At 51.6% G+C, this 15,490-nt stretch overlaps 1 protein-coding gene across 2 annotated transcripts in view; it reads left to right on the top strand.

Annotated features, from left to right (window-relative positions):
- The window catches only part of rb1 (retinoblastoma 1), a 416,864-nt gene that overhangs the window by 123,284 nt on the left and 278,090 nt on the right, over positions 1 to 15,490 (top strand). For both annotated transcript variants that reach the window (XM_072514261.1, XM_072514260.1), the window contains 2 exons: positions 364 to 395; positions 488 to 570. In XM_072514261.1, coding sequence (XP_072370362.1) covers positions 364 to 395; positions 488 to 570 — 115 coding nt within the window. The remainder of the gene's footprint in view (positions 1 to 363; positions 396 to 487; positions 571 to 15,490) is intronic.

Genomic DNA, 15,490 nt, shown 5'->3' with positions numbered 1-15,490 from the left:
GTGGCTCCGCCCCTCGGGGGAGGTATATAATTGGCAGACCTGTGGCCAGCTCTCAGTGCGGGAGCAGCAGCAGGCTGGCATACTTCTTAGCTTATTAAAACCACTGTTCTCTTCAACAACACGACTCGTGTGAATTGATGGTCCATCAGAGATCCAACAAATTTGCAAATGAAATTGACGGGATGAAGTTGCCAACAGAAGCAAGCTCAGTATTGCTCTGTATGAACTTTCAATCTTTGCATCCAGTTCTACACTGTTTGATTCTCCTACATTTCCTTGGGAATAATTGCTTTATTGATGCTTTTGGAAAGCTATATTGTCTGCATTAATTTGTTTAATCTCTGGCGTGTATTTTATTTGCAGGAAGAAGAACGTCTCTCTGTCCATAATTTTAGGTAAATTTACTTATATTTTCTTCAGAAAACTTGAAAACTATTTATAATTTTATATAAATATACATTTAAATGATCTTTTCCACTTTTTGCAGCAAGTTGTTGAACGATGCTACCTTTCATGGATCTCTACTTGCTTGTGCTGTGGAGGTTGTCATGACCACATATGGTACTACTTGTAAGTACATGAAATGGGTCCTTAAATATTAAATATTTTGTCATAATCTCTTCAATTTTACTGCAGTACATTTTAATTCCCATTTCTTAACTCACAATTTTCTGTTCAGAAGACATGGCTGGTGTTCCCTAGGTTTGATAGATCTTCCTATCTTTTATTAAAAGTTTTTGTTTTGTCTCTTTTAATGCCATGAAACACTCCATCTAGCAGCAGGAGCAAGCAAAACTTATCCATTTGTGATAAATCAGTTCAATTGTAAAATTGGTCATTTCAAGGCTGGCATTTGGAAGTGCTGACTACTCAATCATTGCATAGAAATGTTGGAACGGGGCGGCGTGGTGGCACATTGGTTAGCACTGCTGCCTCATGACACCGAGGACCCGGGTTCTATAGCGGCCCCGGGTCACTGTCCGTGTGGAGTTTGCACATTCTCCCCGTGTTTGCGTGGGTCTCACCCGACAACCCAAAGATGTGCAGGGCAGGTGGACTGGCCATGCTAAATTGCCCCTTAATTGGAAATTTTAAAAAGAAATGTTGGAACAGAAATAGGCCATTTCGCTCCTTGAACCTCCTCCACCATCAATGAGTTCACAAAATCTGCAGCCTAATTTTTAAAACTGCCTTTGCCCCATAACATGTAATGCCTTTGGATAAATCTATCAATCTGAGTTCAATAGCTGCCTCCTGCACTGCAATGATTTGAACAATTATATATTGGGAAGTGTGGATGTCCTTGTACATCAGTCAATGAAAGTGGAGAGGTAGTTGCAGCAAGCAATTAGGAAGGCAAATGGTGGCCTTCATTGCAAGAAGATTTGAGTTCATAAGTAGAGATGTCTTACTGTAGTTATACAGGGCATTGTGGAGACCACATCTGGCATATTACTTGCAGTTTTGGTCTGCCTATCTCAGAAAGGATATCCTTGCCACAGAGGAAATGCAGCGGATGTTCACTAGGCTGATACCGGGGCCGGAGGACTGTCCTATGAGGAGAGATTGGTTCGATGGGCCTGTATTGACTAGAGTTTAGAAGGTTGAGAGGAGATTTGATTGAAACTTACAAAATTCTAACAAGGCTGGACAGACTAGATGCAGGGAAGCTGTTTTCCTGGTTGGGGAATCTAGAACCAGGGGACACAATCTCAGGATATGCGGTGGACCATTTAGGACTGAGATGAGGAAATGTCTCTTCACTCAAAGGGTAGTGAACCTGTGGAATTCTCTACTACAGAAGTCTGTGGATGCCAAGTCACTGAATATATTCAAGAAAGGGATGGATAATGTTTTAGATTTTAATGTCATTCAGGGAAATGGGAGAAAGCAAGATATAGCATTGAGATCTAGGATCAACCATTATTATATTGAATGGCGGAGGAGGCTCGATGGGCCGACTCCTCCTAGTTTCTATGATTTAGAATTTACAATTTCACAGTATCAATGGCCATTTATGGAAAAGTGTTCCAAATTTGTCTGCAGACCTGTTTCCTAATTTCACTCCTGAAAGGTCTAACTCTAATTTGTAGACTATGCTCCTAATCTTAGACACCCCAACCAGCAAAAATAGTTTCCCTACATCTACCCTACCTGCACTCATTAATACTTTGAAAACTTTGACCAATCACCCCATAACTTTCTGAATTCTGGAATTACAACTCTTATTTGTGCAATCTCTCCTCATTATTTCATCTTTGCAGTCGAGGTATCAACCTGATAAACCTACACTGCATTCCCTCCAAAGCCAATATATTCTTCCTAAGGTGAGGAACTCCTCTCAGTACTCTGGTGTGGTGTAAGGGCTTTAAGCTTCTGAAGCATACTATAACTAGGTGAGAAGGGGTGAACTGGCTCCCCTCTATTCAACCTGTTGGATGGTCACAACAAAATTTAAGTATCTTTTTCACAGGGATATGCTTTTTCCCAATCCAAATGTATTTAACTGTTTAAGCTGCAAGCAATAAGGAGTCAATCAAACAAGGTTTTCTTGTCAAAGAGGGAGCAAATTTATTAACCACCAAACCTGATGAAAAAAATAATAAAGATGAAACACTCGGGTATCAGAAATGAGGGCAGTTGATTCCAATTTGAAAATAACTGCAAGATATATGTTTAAGTGTCCTTTAATAGTCCTTTAGGCATAGGTTTTTGAATGTTGCAGATAATTTGGATAAGCTGGTTTTCAGAATGTTGTCAGATGTAGAAGATGTTGCGGTTATTACGAGATCTCATGGGTGACATATTGGTGTAGTGGTTAGCACTGCTGCCTCATAGCGCCGAGGACCCGGGTTCGATCCCGGCCCCGGGTCATTGTCCCCGTGGAGTTTGCACATTCTCCCTGGGTCTGCGTGGGTCTCACCCCCACAACCCAAAGATGTGCAGGTTAGGTGATTTGGCACACTAAATTACCCCTTAATTGGAAATTATTATGAAATCTCAGTTTTCTGGTGGAAGAGGGAGAGTTTTCAGCCTGTTTCTTCTGCTTAAGTCTTGCTTACAATTTCTCTCTTCTCTCTCTCTTTTTCTAGCTTTCTCAAAGAGAAAGAGAGGCTGAGTGGCCAGGTTTTTTTTCCTTCGCCTAATTGTGTATTTCCAAGGTGTTTTGGGTGTATCTATCTGTGGCAGCCACTGTTTCAGTATCCAGTACTTTGCATTTTTGAAAAAATATATATTTATTCAAGTTTTTCAACAAATTTTCAACAAAACCCCGCCCCCCCCAACAAAAAGAAAGCAACAAGAACACAAGTAGAAATTATACATTGGATTTTCCCCATATACAGTAACCCCCCATATAACAGTAAACAGCACAAATAGGGGAAAACCCCCCTAACTTTACCCAAACCCCCCCCCTGGGCTGCTACTGCTGACCTCCTCCTAACGCCCCGCGAGATAGTCTAGGAACGGTTGCCACCGCCTGAGGAACCCCTACACAGACCCTCGCAAGGCAAACTATCCTCTCCAGCTTGATGAACCCTGCCATGTCATTGATCCAAGCTTCCACACTAGGGGCTTTGCATCCTTCCATAGCAGCAAAATCCTCCTCCGGGCTATCAGGGACGCAAAGGCCAGAAACCGGCCTCTTTCGCCTCCTGCACTCCCGGCTCGTCCGATACCCCAAACAATCCCAATCCCCAGCACGGTTTGACCCGGGCATTCACCACCTTGGACATAGTCCTCGCAAAACCCCTCCAGAACCCATCCAGTGCCGGGCACAACCAGAACATATGGACGTGATTTGCCGGGCTCCCCGAGCACCTCCCACATCTGTCTTCCACTCCAAAGAACCTACTCAACCTCGCCCCTGTCATATGCGCTCTGTGAATAACCTTGAACTGTATTAGGCTGAGCCTGGCGCAAGAGGAGGAAGAATTAACCCTACTCAGGGCATCAGCCCACAGACCCTCATCTATCTCCTCCCCAAGCTCCTCCTCCCACTTGCCCTTTAACTCCTCCACCGAGGCCTCCTCCTCTTCCTGCAGCTCCTGATAAATCGCCGAAACCTTGCCTTCTCCAACCCATACACCAGAAATCACCCTGTCCTGAATCCCACGTGCCGGAAGCAGCGGGAATTCCCTCACCTGCCGCCTCACAAACGCCCTCACTTGCATGTACCTGAAAGCGTTTCCCGGGGGTAGCCCAAACCTTTCCTCCAACGCCCCCAGGCTCGCCAACGTCCCATCGATGAACAGGTCACCCATTCTTCTAATCCCCGCCCGATGCCAGCTCCGAACCACCCATCCATCCTTCCCGGGACGAACCGATGGTTCTCCCGAATCGGGGACCAAACCGAGGCCCCCACCTCGCCCCTGTGTCGCCTCCACTGCCCCCAGATCTTCAGCGTCGCCGCCACCACCGGACACGTGGTGTACCTTGTCGGCGAGAGCGGCAGAGGTGCCGTCACCAGCGCCCTCAGGCTCGTGCGCACACAGGACGCCATCTCTAACCTCTTCCGCGCCGCCCCCTCTCCCTCCATTACCCACTTACGGATCATCGCCTCATTGGCTGCCCAATAATAGCCACACCGATTCGGCAGCGCCAGCCCCCTCCTGTCCCTGCTACGCGCCAGAAGCACCCTCTTCACCCTCGGGGTCTTATTCGCCCACACAAATCCCATGATGCTCCTGCTTACTCGTTTGAAAAAGGCCTTGGGGATCAAAATGGGAAGGCACTGGAACACAAAAAGAAACTTTGTAAGGACCGTCATTTTTACCGACTGCACCCTACCCGCCAGTGAGAGTGGCATCATATCCCACCTTTTAAAATCCTCCTCCATCTTCTCCACCAACCGTGTCAAATTAAGCTTGTGCAGGGCCCCCCAACTCCTAGCTACTTGGATCCTCAGGTACCGAAAGCTCCTTTCCGCCCTCTTCAGCGGTAACTCGTCTATCCCCCTTCCCTGGTCCCCAGAGTGCACCACAGAGAGCCCACTCTTCCCTACGTTGAGTTTATACCCCGAAAAGTCCCCAAACTCCCTAAGGATCCGCATGACCTCCGCCATCCCCTCCACTGGATCCGCAACATACAACAACAGGTCATCGGCATGCAACGACACCCGGTGTTCCTCCTCCTCCTCCATTTCCTGGACTCCCTCAGTGCCATGGCCAGCGGGCACACTGGATAAGTGGAGCTTGTTCAAGGATCAGCTACTGCGTGTTCTTGATAAGTATGTACCGGTCAGGCAGGGAGGAAGGCGTAGAGCGAGGGAACCGTGGTTTACCAAAGAAGTGGAATCTCTTGTTAAGAGGAAGAAGGAGGCCTATGTGAAGATGAGGTGTGAAGTTTCAATTGGGGCGATGGATAGTTACAAGGTAGCGAGGAAGGATCTAAAGAGAGAGCTAAGACGAGCAAGGAGGGGACATGAGAAGTATTTGGCAGGTAGGATCAAGGAAAACCCAAAAGCTTTCTATAGGTATGTCAGGAATAAGCGAATGACTAGGGTAAGAGTAGGACCAGTCAAGGACAGGGATGGGAAGTTGTGTGTGGAGTCTGAAGAGATAGGCGAGATACTAAATGAATATTTTTCATCAGTATTCACTCAGGAAAAAGATAATGTTGTGGAGGAGAATGCTGAGACCCAGGCTATTAGAATAGATGGCATTGAGGTACGTAGGGAAGAGGTGTTGGCAATTCTGGACAGGCTGAAAATAGATAAGTCCCTGTGGCCTGATAGCATTTATCCTAGGATTCTCTGGGAGGCCAGGGAAGAGATTGCTGGACCTTTGGCTTTGATTTTTATGTCATCATTGGCTACAGGAATAGTGCCAGAGGACTGGAGGATAGCAAATGTGGTCCCTTTGTTCAAAAAGGGGAGCAGAGACAACCCCGGCAACTATAGACCGGTGAACCTCACGTCTGTAGTGGGTAAAGTCTTGGAGGGGATTATAAGAGACAAGATTTATAATCATCTAGATAGGAATAATATGAACAGGGATAGTCAGCATGGCTTTGTGAAGGGTAGGTCATGCCTCACAAACCTTATCGAGTTCTTTGAGAAGGTGACTGAACAGGTAGACGAGGGTAGAGCAGTTGATGTGGTGTATATGGATTTCAGTAAAGCGTTTGATAAGGTTCCCCACGGTAGGCTATTGCAGAAAATACAGAGGCTGGGGATTGAGGGTGATTTAGAGATGTGGATCAGAAATTGGCTAGCTGAAAGAAGACAGAGGGTGGTGGTTGATCGGAAATGTTCAGAATGGAGTTCACTTACAAGTGGCGTACCACAAGGATCTGTTCTGGGGCCGTTGCTGTTTGTCATTTTTATCAATGACCTAGAGGAAGGCGCAGAAGGGTGGGTGAGTAAATTTGCAGACGACACTAAAGTCGGTGGTGTTGTCGACAGTGTGGAAGGATGTAGCAGGTTACAGAGGCACATAGATAAGCTGCAGAGCTGGGCTGAGAGGTGGCAAATGGAGTTTAATGTAGAGAAGTGTGAGGTGATTCACTTTGGAAGGAATAACAGGAATGCGGAATATTTGGCTAATGGTAAAGTTCTTGGAAGTGTGGATGAGCAGAGGGATCTAGGTGTCCATGTACATAGATTCCTGAAAGTTGCCACTCAGGTTGATAGGGTTGTGAAGAAGGCCTATGGAGTGTTGGCCTTTATTGGTAGAGGGATTGAGTTCCGGAGTCAGGAGGTCATGTTGCAGCTGTACAAAACTCTGGTACGGCCGCATTTGGAGTATTGCGTACAGTTCTGGTCACCGCATTATAGGAAGGACGTGGAGGCTTTGGAGCGGGTGCAGAGGAGATTTACCAGGATGTTGCCTGGTATGGAGGGAAAATCTTATGAGGAAAGGCTGATGGACTTGAGGTTGTTTTCGTTGGAGAGAAGAAGGTTAAGAGGTGACTTAATAGAGGCATACAAAATGATCAGGGGGTTAGATAGGGTGGACAGTGAGAGCCTTCTCCCGCGGATGGAAATGGCTGGCACGAGGGGACATAGCATTAAACTGAGGGGTAATAGATATAGGACAGAGGTCAGAGGTAGGTTCTTTACGCAAAGAGTGGTGAGGCCGTGGAATGCCCTACCTGCAACAGTAGTGAACTCGCCAACATTGAGGGCATTTAAAAGTTTATTGGATAAGCATATGGATGATAATGGCATAGTGTAGGTTAGATGGCTTTTGTTTTGGTGCAACATCGTGGGCCGAAGGGCCTGTACTGCGCTGTATCGTTCTATGTTCTAGGGCAAAGGCTGCACTTTACAATAGTGATGTGCAGTTCGGGGTAGTCTACCTGGCGAAGCTAAGAGTTACATATAACTCCAAGGGCCATTTCTTTGAGATAGCGACGGAGGGGTTCGTGAGGCCTGAAGGACTGGGACTGAACTGAGTTTGGAATTTGATTTCTTATGTTATCGTTGAGAGGGGATGGTTTGGGGACTGTGGGATAATGGGTCGGGGCTTTTTCTCCTTTGTTTGGTGCTTGTCATGTTTGGTTGATCAGAAGGTTTGGGTGTGGGGGAGGGGTGTTTCTCTGTTGGCTTTTGTGTTAGATATGTGGGGGGAGGAGGGCTCTAAAGGGGGCCACCTTGCTAGCCAACTTAAGTTGGCTAGTGAACGGGAGCGAGGTTGGAGGAGGCACTCCGGCCAGACAAGCCTGTGTGGACAGGTTTCGACTGGCCTAGGAGGTGTCAATGGTGGGGATGGGGAGCATGCCGAGAGGAGCGGTTTCAAGAGAAGTGTTTGGGGGGTTTCTGGGAGAGAGGACTAGGAGCACAGCCTGGTCCCAATTGTGGGGTGAGGCTGGGGCCATTTTGGGTGGACGGTGGGCCTAAGAAGATGGCGGGGGTGGGGATGGGGAAGGGTGAGACCCCCAGTCCAAATGGTAATGTGAAATGTGTGGGCGTTGGGTGGACCGGTGAAGCGAGCATTTATTGAGCTTAAGAGCCGTGTGATGCTGCTGCAGGAAACCCATCTGAGGGTGAAGGACCAGGTAAGGCTTCAAAAGGGTTGGTGAACCAGGTGTTTCTTCTGGCTTTGGTAGCAGGGCCTGGAGGGTAAGAGAGTTTGGTTTCCGATGAAGAATGTGGTGGCAGATCAGGGGGGCAGATACGATATAGTAATGGGCACTTTGGAGGGGAGGTTGGTGGTGTTGATTAGTGTATATGCCTCGAATTGGGATGATGTAGGGTTTATGAAGAGGACGTTGGCAGCCATCGTGAACCTGGACATGCATCAGTTAATTTTTGGTGGAGATTTAAATACAGTGATGCATCTGAAGATGGATCAATCTAAACCACGCTTGTTGACGCCTTCGGGGGGAGCGAGGGTGTTGGCAGCGTTTATGAAGGAGATGGGGGGAGCGGACTCGTGCAAAATGTATATTCGAGGATTAACTTCTTTATTATGGGGAGGTCGTTGTTGTCGAGGGCGAGGAAAGCGGATTACTCGGCGATCGTTATTTCTGATCACGTTCCACACATGGTGCTTGTGGTTTTGGAACAGAGGCCGGCGAGGAGGATGGATGTGGAGCTGCTCGCGGATCTGGGTTTTTGTATGAGGATGGCAAAGGTTTTTTAAAAAAAATAATTTTTATGAAAGGTTTTCATAAAATATCAGTAACAAAATGAGAAAGAAAAAAGAACCCAACAGGGTTAAGTACAAAACACAATCTAAAAAAAGCAACCCCCCAAACCCCTCCCCCCCGTACCTAAATAATAAATTAACATTAACACCCCGACTTAACACAACAGGTGTATACACCCCCTCAGACCCTCCAGTGTAAATAACATAAACAAAAATAAAGTAAACCCCCCCCCCCCACCCAGCTGCTGCTGCAATTGACCAATGTCTACCGTTCTGCCAGAAAGTCGAAGAACGGTTGCCACCGCCTAAAGAACCCTTGTACCGACCCTCTCAAGGCGAATTTCACCCTCTCCAATTTAATGAACCCTGCCATATCGCTGATCCAGGATTCCACGCTTGGGGGCCTCGCATCTTTCCACTGAAGGAGAATCCTTCGCCGGGCTACCAGGGACGCAAAGGCCAGAATTCCGGCCTCTTTCGCCTCCTGCACTCCCGGCTCCTCTGCCACCCCAAATATTGCGAGCCCCCAGCCCGGTCTGACCCTGGATCCTACCACCCTCGACAACGTCCTCGCGACGCCCTTCCAAAATTCCTCCAGTGCTCGGCATGCCCAGAACATATGGGTGTGATTTGCTGGGCTCCCTGAGCACCTAACACAGCTGTCCTCACCACCAAAGAACCGGCTCATCCTTGTCCCGGTCATGTGTGTCCTGTGCAGCACCTTAAACTGTATGAGGCTGAGCCTCGCGCACGAAGAGGAAGAATTCACCCTCCCTAGGGTATCTGCCCACGTCCCCTCTTCGATCTCCTCTTCCAACTCCTCCTCCCACTTACCTTTCAACTCCACCACCGAGGCCTCCTCTTCCTCCTGCATCACCTGGTAAGTTTCCGAGATCTTCCCCCCCCCCCCCCCCCCCCCCCCCCCCCCCCGAGAGCACCCTGTCCTGTACTGTGTGTGGCAGTAGCCGCGGGAATTTCACCACCTGCCGTCTGGCAAACGCCCTTACCTGTAAGTACCTGAAGGTGTTCCCCGGGGGGAGCCCGTATTTCTCCTCCAGCTCACCCAAGCTCGCGAACTTCCCGTCCACAAACAGGTCCCCCAGCTTTCGTATCCCTGTCCTGTGCCACCCCGAAAACCCTCCACCTGTTCTTCCTGGGGCGAACCGGTGGTTCCACCCGTAATGGGGTCCACGCCGAGGCCCCAACTTCCCCCCTATGCCGCCTCCACTGCGCCCAAATTTGGAGGGCCGCCACCACCACCGGGCTCGTGGTATACCTCCTTGGAGGGAGCGGCAGCGATGCCGCTGTCAGCGCCCCCAGACTCGTACCCACACAGGACGCCGTCTCCAGCCTCTTCCATGCAGCCCCCTCCCCCTCCATCACCCACTTGCGCACCATCGTCGCATTGGCGGCCCAGTAGTACCCACAGAGGTTGGGCAGCGCCAGCCCCCCCTATCTCTACTCCAGGAACACCCTTCTCACCCTCGGAGTCCCTCGCGCCCACACAAACCCCATTATACTTCTGTTAACCCGCCTGAAAAAAGTCTTCGCGATAAACACGGGAGGCACTGGAACAGGAACAAAAACCTTGGGAGCACCGTCATTTTGATTGACTGCACCCTACCCGCCAAGGACAGCAGCAACGTGTCCCACCTCTTGAACTCCTCCATTTGCTCCACCAGCCTTGCAAAGTTAAGCCTATACAAGGCCCCCCAGCTCCTGGCCACCTGGACCCCCAAATATCTGAAGCTCCTCTCCGCCCTTTTTAGTGGGAGCTCGCCGATCCCCCTCTCCTGGTCCCCTAGCTGAACTACGAACAGCTCGCTCTTCCCATATTGAGCTTGTACCCCGAAAAGTCCCTGAATTCCCAAAGGATCCTCGTTACCTCTGGCATTCCTCCCACCGGCCACATACAGCAGCTGGTCGTCTGCATAAAGCGACACCCTATGCTCCTCCCCACCCCGCACCAACCCCCTCCAGTTCCTCGACTCTCAGTGCCATAACCAGGGGTTCAATCGCCAGGGGGGACAGGGGACACTCCTGTCTCGTTCCTCGGTGCAACCGAAAGTACTCTGACCTCCTCCTATTTGTGGCCACACTCGACATCGGGACCTCATACAACAGCCTAACCCACCTGACAAGCCCCTCCCCAAACCCGAACCTCTGGCACACGATCCTCAATCCTCATGGCTAAGACCTTCGCCAGCACCTTGGCATCTACATTTAGCAAGGAAATCGGTCTGTAAGACCCACATTGCAGGGGATCCTTGTCCCGCTTCAGGATCAAGGAGATCAGTGCCCGGGACATCGTCGGGGGTAAAGCCCCCCCTCCCTTGCCTCATTAAAGGTCCTAACTAACCGGGCCCAACAGGTCCATATATTTTTTATAGAACTTGACCGGGAAACCCTCCGGCCCCGGTGCCTTCCCCGCCTGCATGCTTCCTATCCCTTTGATCAGCTCCTCCAGCCCAATTGGGGCCCCCAGTCCCGCCACCAGTCCCTCTTCCACCTTTGGAAACCTCAATTGGTCCAGGAAACGGCCCATCCCTCCCTCCTCCCGTGGGGGCTCGGATCGGTACAATTTCTCGGTGAAGTCCCTGAAGACCCCATTGATGCCAACCCCACTCCGCACCACGCTCCCTCCCCTGTCCTTAACTCCCCCGATCTCCCTCGCTGCGTCCCGCTTCCGAAGCTGATGCACCAGCATCCGGCTTGCCTTTTCCCCATACTCGTAGACCGCCCCCTGGGCCTTCCTCCACTGCACCTCTGCCTTCCTGGTGGTCACCAGGTTGAATTTGGTCTGGAGGCTGCGCCTCTTCCTCAACAATCATTCCTCAGGCTTTTCCGCATACCTCCTGTCTACCCTCACCATCTCCCCCACCAGCCTCTCCCTCTCCCCCCGCTCCTTGTGGGCCCATCCCTTACCACCGCCTTCAGTGCCTCCCATACCATCCCCACTCGGACCTCCCCGTTGTCATTGGTCTCCAAGTACCTCTCTATACTTCCTCGGACCCGCCCGCTCACCTCCTCATCCGCCAACAGCCCCACCTCCAAGCGCCACAGCGGGCGCTGGTCCCTCTCCTCCCCCCATCTCCAAGTCCACCCAATGCGGGGCGTGGTCCGAAATGGCTATTGCCAAATACTCGGTATCCTCTATTCTCGCTATCAGCACCCTACTCAAAAGGGAAAAGTCGAATCGAGAATAAGTCTTATGGACATGAGAAGAATGAAAATTCCCTAGCCCCCGGCCTTGCAAATCTCCAAGGGTCCACCCCTCCCATTTGGTCCATAAATCCCCTCAACACTCTAGCCACCGCCGGCTTCCTACCCGTCCTAGACCTGGAGCGATCCAGTGCCGGATCCAACACCGTGTTAAAGTCTCCCCCCATTTTCAGGCACCCCAATTCCAAGTCTGGGATCCGACCCAACATACGCCGCATAAAACCCGCATCGTCCCAGTTCGGAGCATACACATTGATCAGTACCACCCTCTCCCTGCAACTTACAACTTACCATTATGTACCTACCTCCATTATCTGCTACAATGCTCGACGCCTCGAATGACACCTTCTTTCCCACCAAGATCGCCACCCCTCGATTTTTGGCATCTAGCCCCGAATGAAACACCTGACCTACCCACCCTTTCCTCAGTCTTACCTGGTCTGCCACCTTCAGGTGTGCCTCCTGGAGCATAACCACATCCGCCTTGAGCCCCTTCAGGTGCGCGAACACGCGGGCCCGCTTAACCGGCCCATTCAGTCCCCTTACATTCCAGGTTATCAGCCGGATCAGGGGGCTACCCGTCCCCCCTCTCCCGCCGACTAGCCATGACCCCTCCTCGGCCAGCCACGCGCCCACACCCGGCCCGTTTCCCACAGCGGCATACCCCCGTCTCGACCCCCGCCCCACTCGTTCCAGCTCCTCCTTGACCTTAGCAGCAGCAACTCGGCCCCCCCCCCCCCCCCCCCCCCCCGGGCTAGGACCCATCCCAGCTGGTTTACTCCCCCCATTGCACTTCTGCAAGTCAGCTGACTCCTGCCACTCCCGCCTCCCTTTCGACTCCTCCCATTGTGTGGCACACCCTCCTCTCCCGCTCCCCATCCACAGGCTCTCCCGCTCCCCCCTCCGTTCTAAGTGCGGGAAACAATCCTTGCTTCCTGCCACACCCCCCCCCCCCGTCTTCGGCGCGGGAAAAAAGCCCACGCTCTCCACCTACCAGGCCCCGCCACCAACCAAAACAGTGCCCAACCCGCCCCATCCACCCTCCCCAATCCGAAAGAGACAAACACAGAGAAAAAAAACCCCAAAACAATGCAAAGCCCCCCCCCCCCGAACCAAAAATAGGCATAACATATCCACCGCAGTCCCCAATCGCCCATCCCGACCCTCAGTCTGTGTCCAGCTTCCCGGCCTGAACAAAGGCCCACGCCTCCTCCGGAGACTCAAAATAATGGTGCCGGTCCTTGTAGGTAACCCACAGTCGCGCCGGCTGCAACATGCCAAACTTCACCCCCTTCCTGTGCAGCGCCGCCTTCGCTCGATTGTACCCGGCCCTCCTCTTCGCCACCTGGATTGGATTGGATTTGTTTATTGTCACGTGTACCGAGGTACAGTGAAAAGTATTTTACTGCGAGCAGCTCAACAGATCATTAGGTACATGAGAAGAAAAGGGAATAAAAGAAAATACATAATAGGGCAACACAACATATACAATGTAACTACATAAGCACTGGCATCGGATGAAGCATACAGGCTGTAGTGTTAATGAAATCAGTCCATAAGAGGGTCATTTAGGAGTCTGGTGACAGTGGGGAAGAAGCTGTTTTTGAGTCTGTTCATGCGTGTTCTCAGACTTCTGTATCTCCTGCTCGATGGAAGAAGTTGGAAGAGTGAGTAAGCCGGGTGGGAGGGATCTTTGATTATACTGCCCGCTTTCCCCAGGTAGCGGGAGGTGTAGATGAAGTCAATGGATGGGAGGCAGGTTCGTGTGATGGACTGGGCGGTGTTCATGACTCTCTGAAGTTTCTTGCGGTCCTGGGCCGAGCAGTTGCCATACCAGGCTGTGATGCAGCCTGATAGGGTGCTTTCTATGGTGCACCTGTAAAAGTTGGTAAGAGACAATGTGGACATGCCAAATTTCCTTAGTTTCCTGAGGAAGTATAGGCGCCGTTGTGCTTTCTTGGTGGTAGCGTCGACGTGGGTGGACCAGGACAGATTTTTGGAGATGTGCACCCCTAGGAATTTGAAACTGCTAACAATCTCCACCTCGGCCACGTTGATGCTGACAGGGGTGTGTACAGTACTTTGCTTCCCGAAGTTAGGGGGGGGCTGGCGCTGCCCAACCTCTGTGGGTGCTACTGGGCCGCCAATGCGACAATGGTGTGCAAGTGGGTGATGGAGGGGGAGGGGGCTGCATGGAAGAGGCTGGAGACGGCGTCCTGTGTGGGTACGAGTCTGGGGGCGCAGGCAACTGCGCCGCTGCCGCTCCCTCCAAGGAGGTATACCACGAGCACGGTGGTGGTGGCAGCCCTCAAAATTTGGGGGCAGTGGAGGCGGCATAGGGGGGGAAGTTAGGGCCTCGGCGTGGACCCCATTACGGGGGAACCACCGGTTCGCCCCAGGATGAACAGGTGGAGGGTTTTCGGGGTGGCACAGGGCAGGGATACGAAAGTTGGGGGACCTGTTTGTGGACGGGAAGTTCGTGAGCTTGGGTGAGCTGGAGGAGAAGTACGGGCTCCCCCCGGGGAACACCTTCAGGTACTTACAGGTAAGGGCGTTTGCCAGACAGCAGGTGGTGGAATTCCCACGGCTACTGCCACACACAGTACAGGACAGGGTGCTCTCGGGGGGGAGTGGGTGGGAGTGGGGAAGATCTCGGAAACTTACCATGTGATGCAGGTGGAGGAGGAGGCCTCGGTGGTGGAGCTGAAAGGTAAGTGGGAGGAGGAGTTGGGAGAGGAAATCGGAGAGGAGATCGAAGAGGGGACGTGGGCAGGTGCCCTAGGGAGGGTGAACTTTGCTTCCTGAAGTCAATTACCAGCTCTTTAGTTTTGCTGGCATTGAGGGAGAGATTGTTGTCGCTACACCACTCCTCTAGGTTCTCTATCTCCCTCCTGTATTCGGACTCATCGTTGTTCGAGATCCGGCCCACTGTGCTCGTATCGTCAGCAAACTTGGAGATGGAGTTGGAACCATGTTTTGCCACACAGTCGTGTGTGTACAGGGAGTAGAGGAGGGGGCTAAGTACGCAGCCTTGCGGGGCGCCAGTGTTGAGGACTATTGTGGAGGAGGTGTTGTTATTCATTCTTACTGATTGTGGTCTGTTGGTCAGAAAATCGAGGATCCAGTTGCAGAGTGGGGAGCCAAGTCCTCGGTTTTGGAGCTTTGATGTGAGCTTCATATGATACCTCCGCACTCCAGTCCTGATGTATCCGAACCTCCGCGTTCTCCCACCTGCTGCTCCTCTCCTTCTTGGCCCACCTGAGCACACACTCCCGATCGACGAACCGATGGAACCGCACCAGCACCGCCCGCGAAGGCTCGTTAGCCTTGGACCTCCTCGCCAACACTCTATGGGCCCCTGGAAGGACCCCGCTCCCATCAGCGAGTTCAACATGGTGACCACATAGGCCCCCACGTCCGGCCCCTCTGGGAGGTCCAGAATCCGCAGATTCTTCCGCCTCGACCGATTCTCCATCTCCTCGAACCGCTCCTGCCATTTCTTGTGGAGCGCCTCGTGCACCTCCACCTTTACCGCCAGGCCTAAGATCTCATCCTCATTGTCAGAGATCTTTTGTCGAGCCTCTCGGATCGCCACCCCTTGGGCCGTCTGTGTCTCCAGCAGCTTATCAATAGAAGCCTTCATCGGCTCTAGCAGGTCCGTTTTAATCTCTCTGAGG

Source organism: Scyliorhinus torazame, chromosome 8 (genome assembly GCF_047496885.1).
Source record: "Scyliorhinus torazame isolate Kashiwa2021f chromosome 8, sScyTor2.1, whole genome shotgun sequence".
Lineage (NCBI taxonomy): Eukaryota > Metazoa > Chordata > Chondrichthyes > Carcharhiniformes > Scyliorhinidae > Scyliorhinus > Scyliorhinus torazame.
This window is presented reverse-complemented; position numbering and strand designations above follow the sequence as displayed.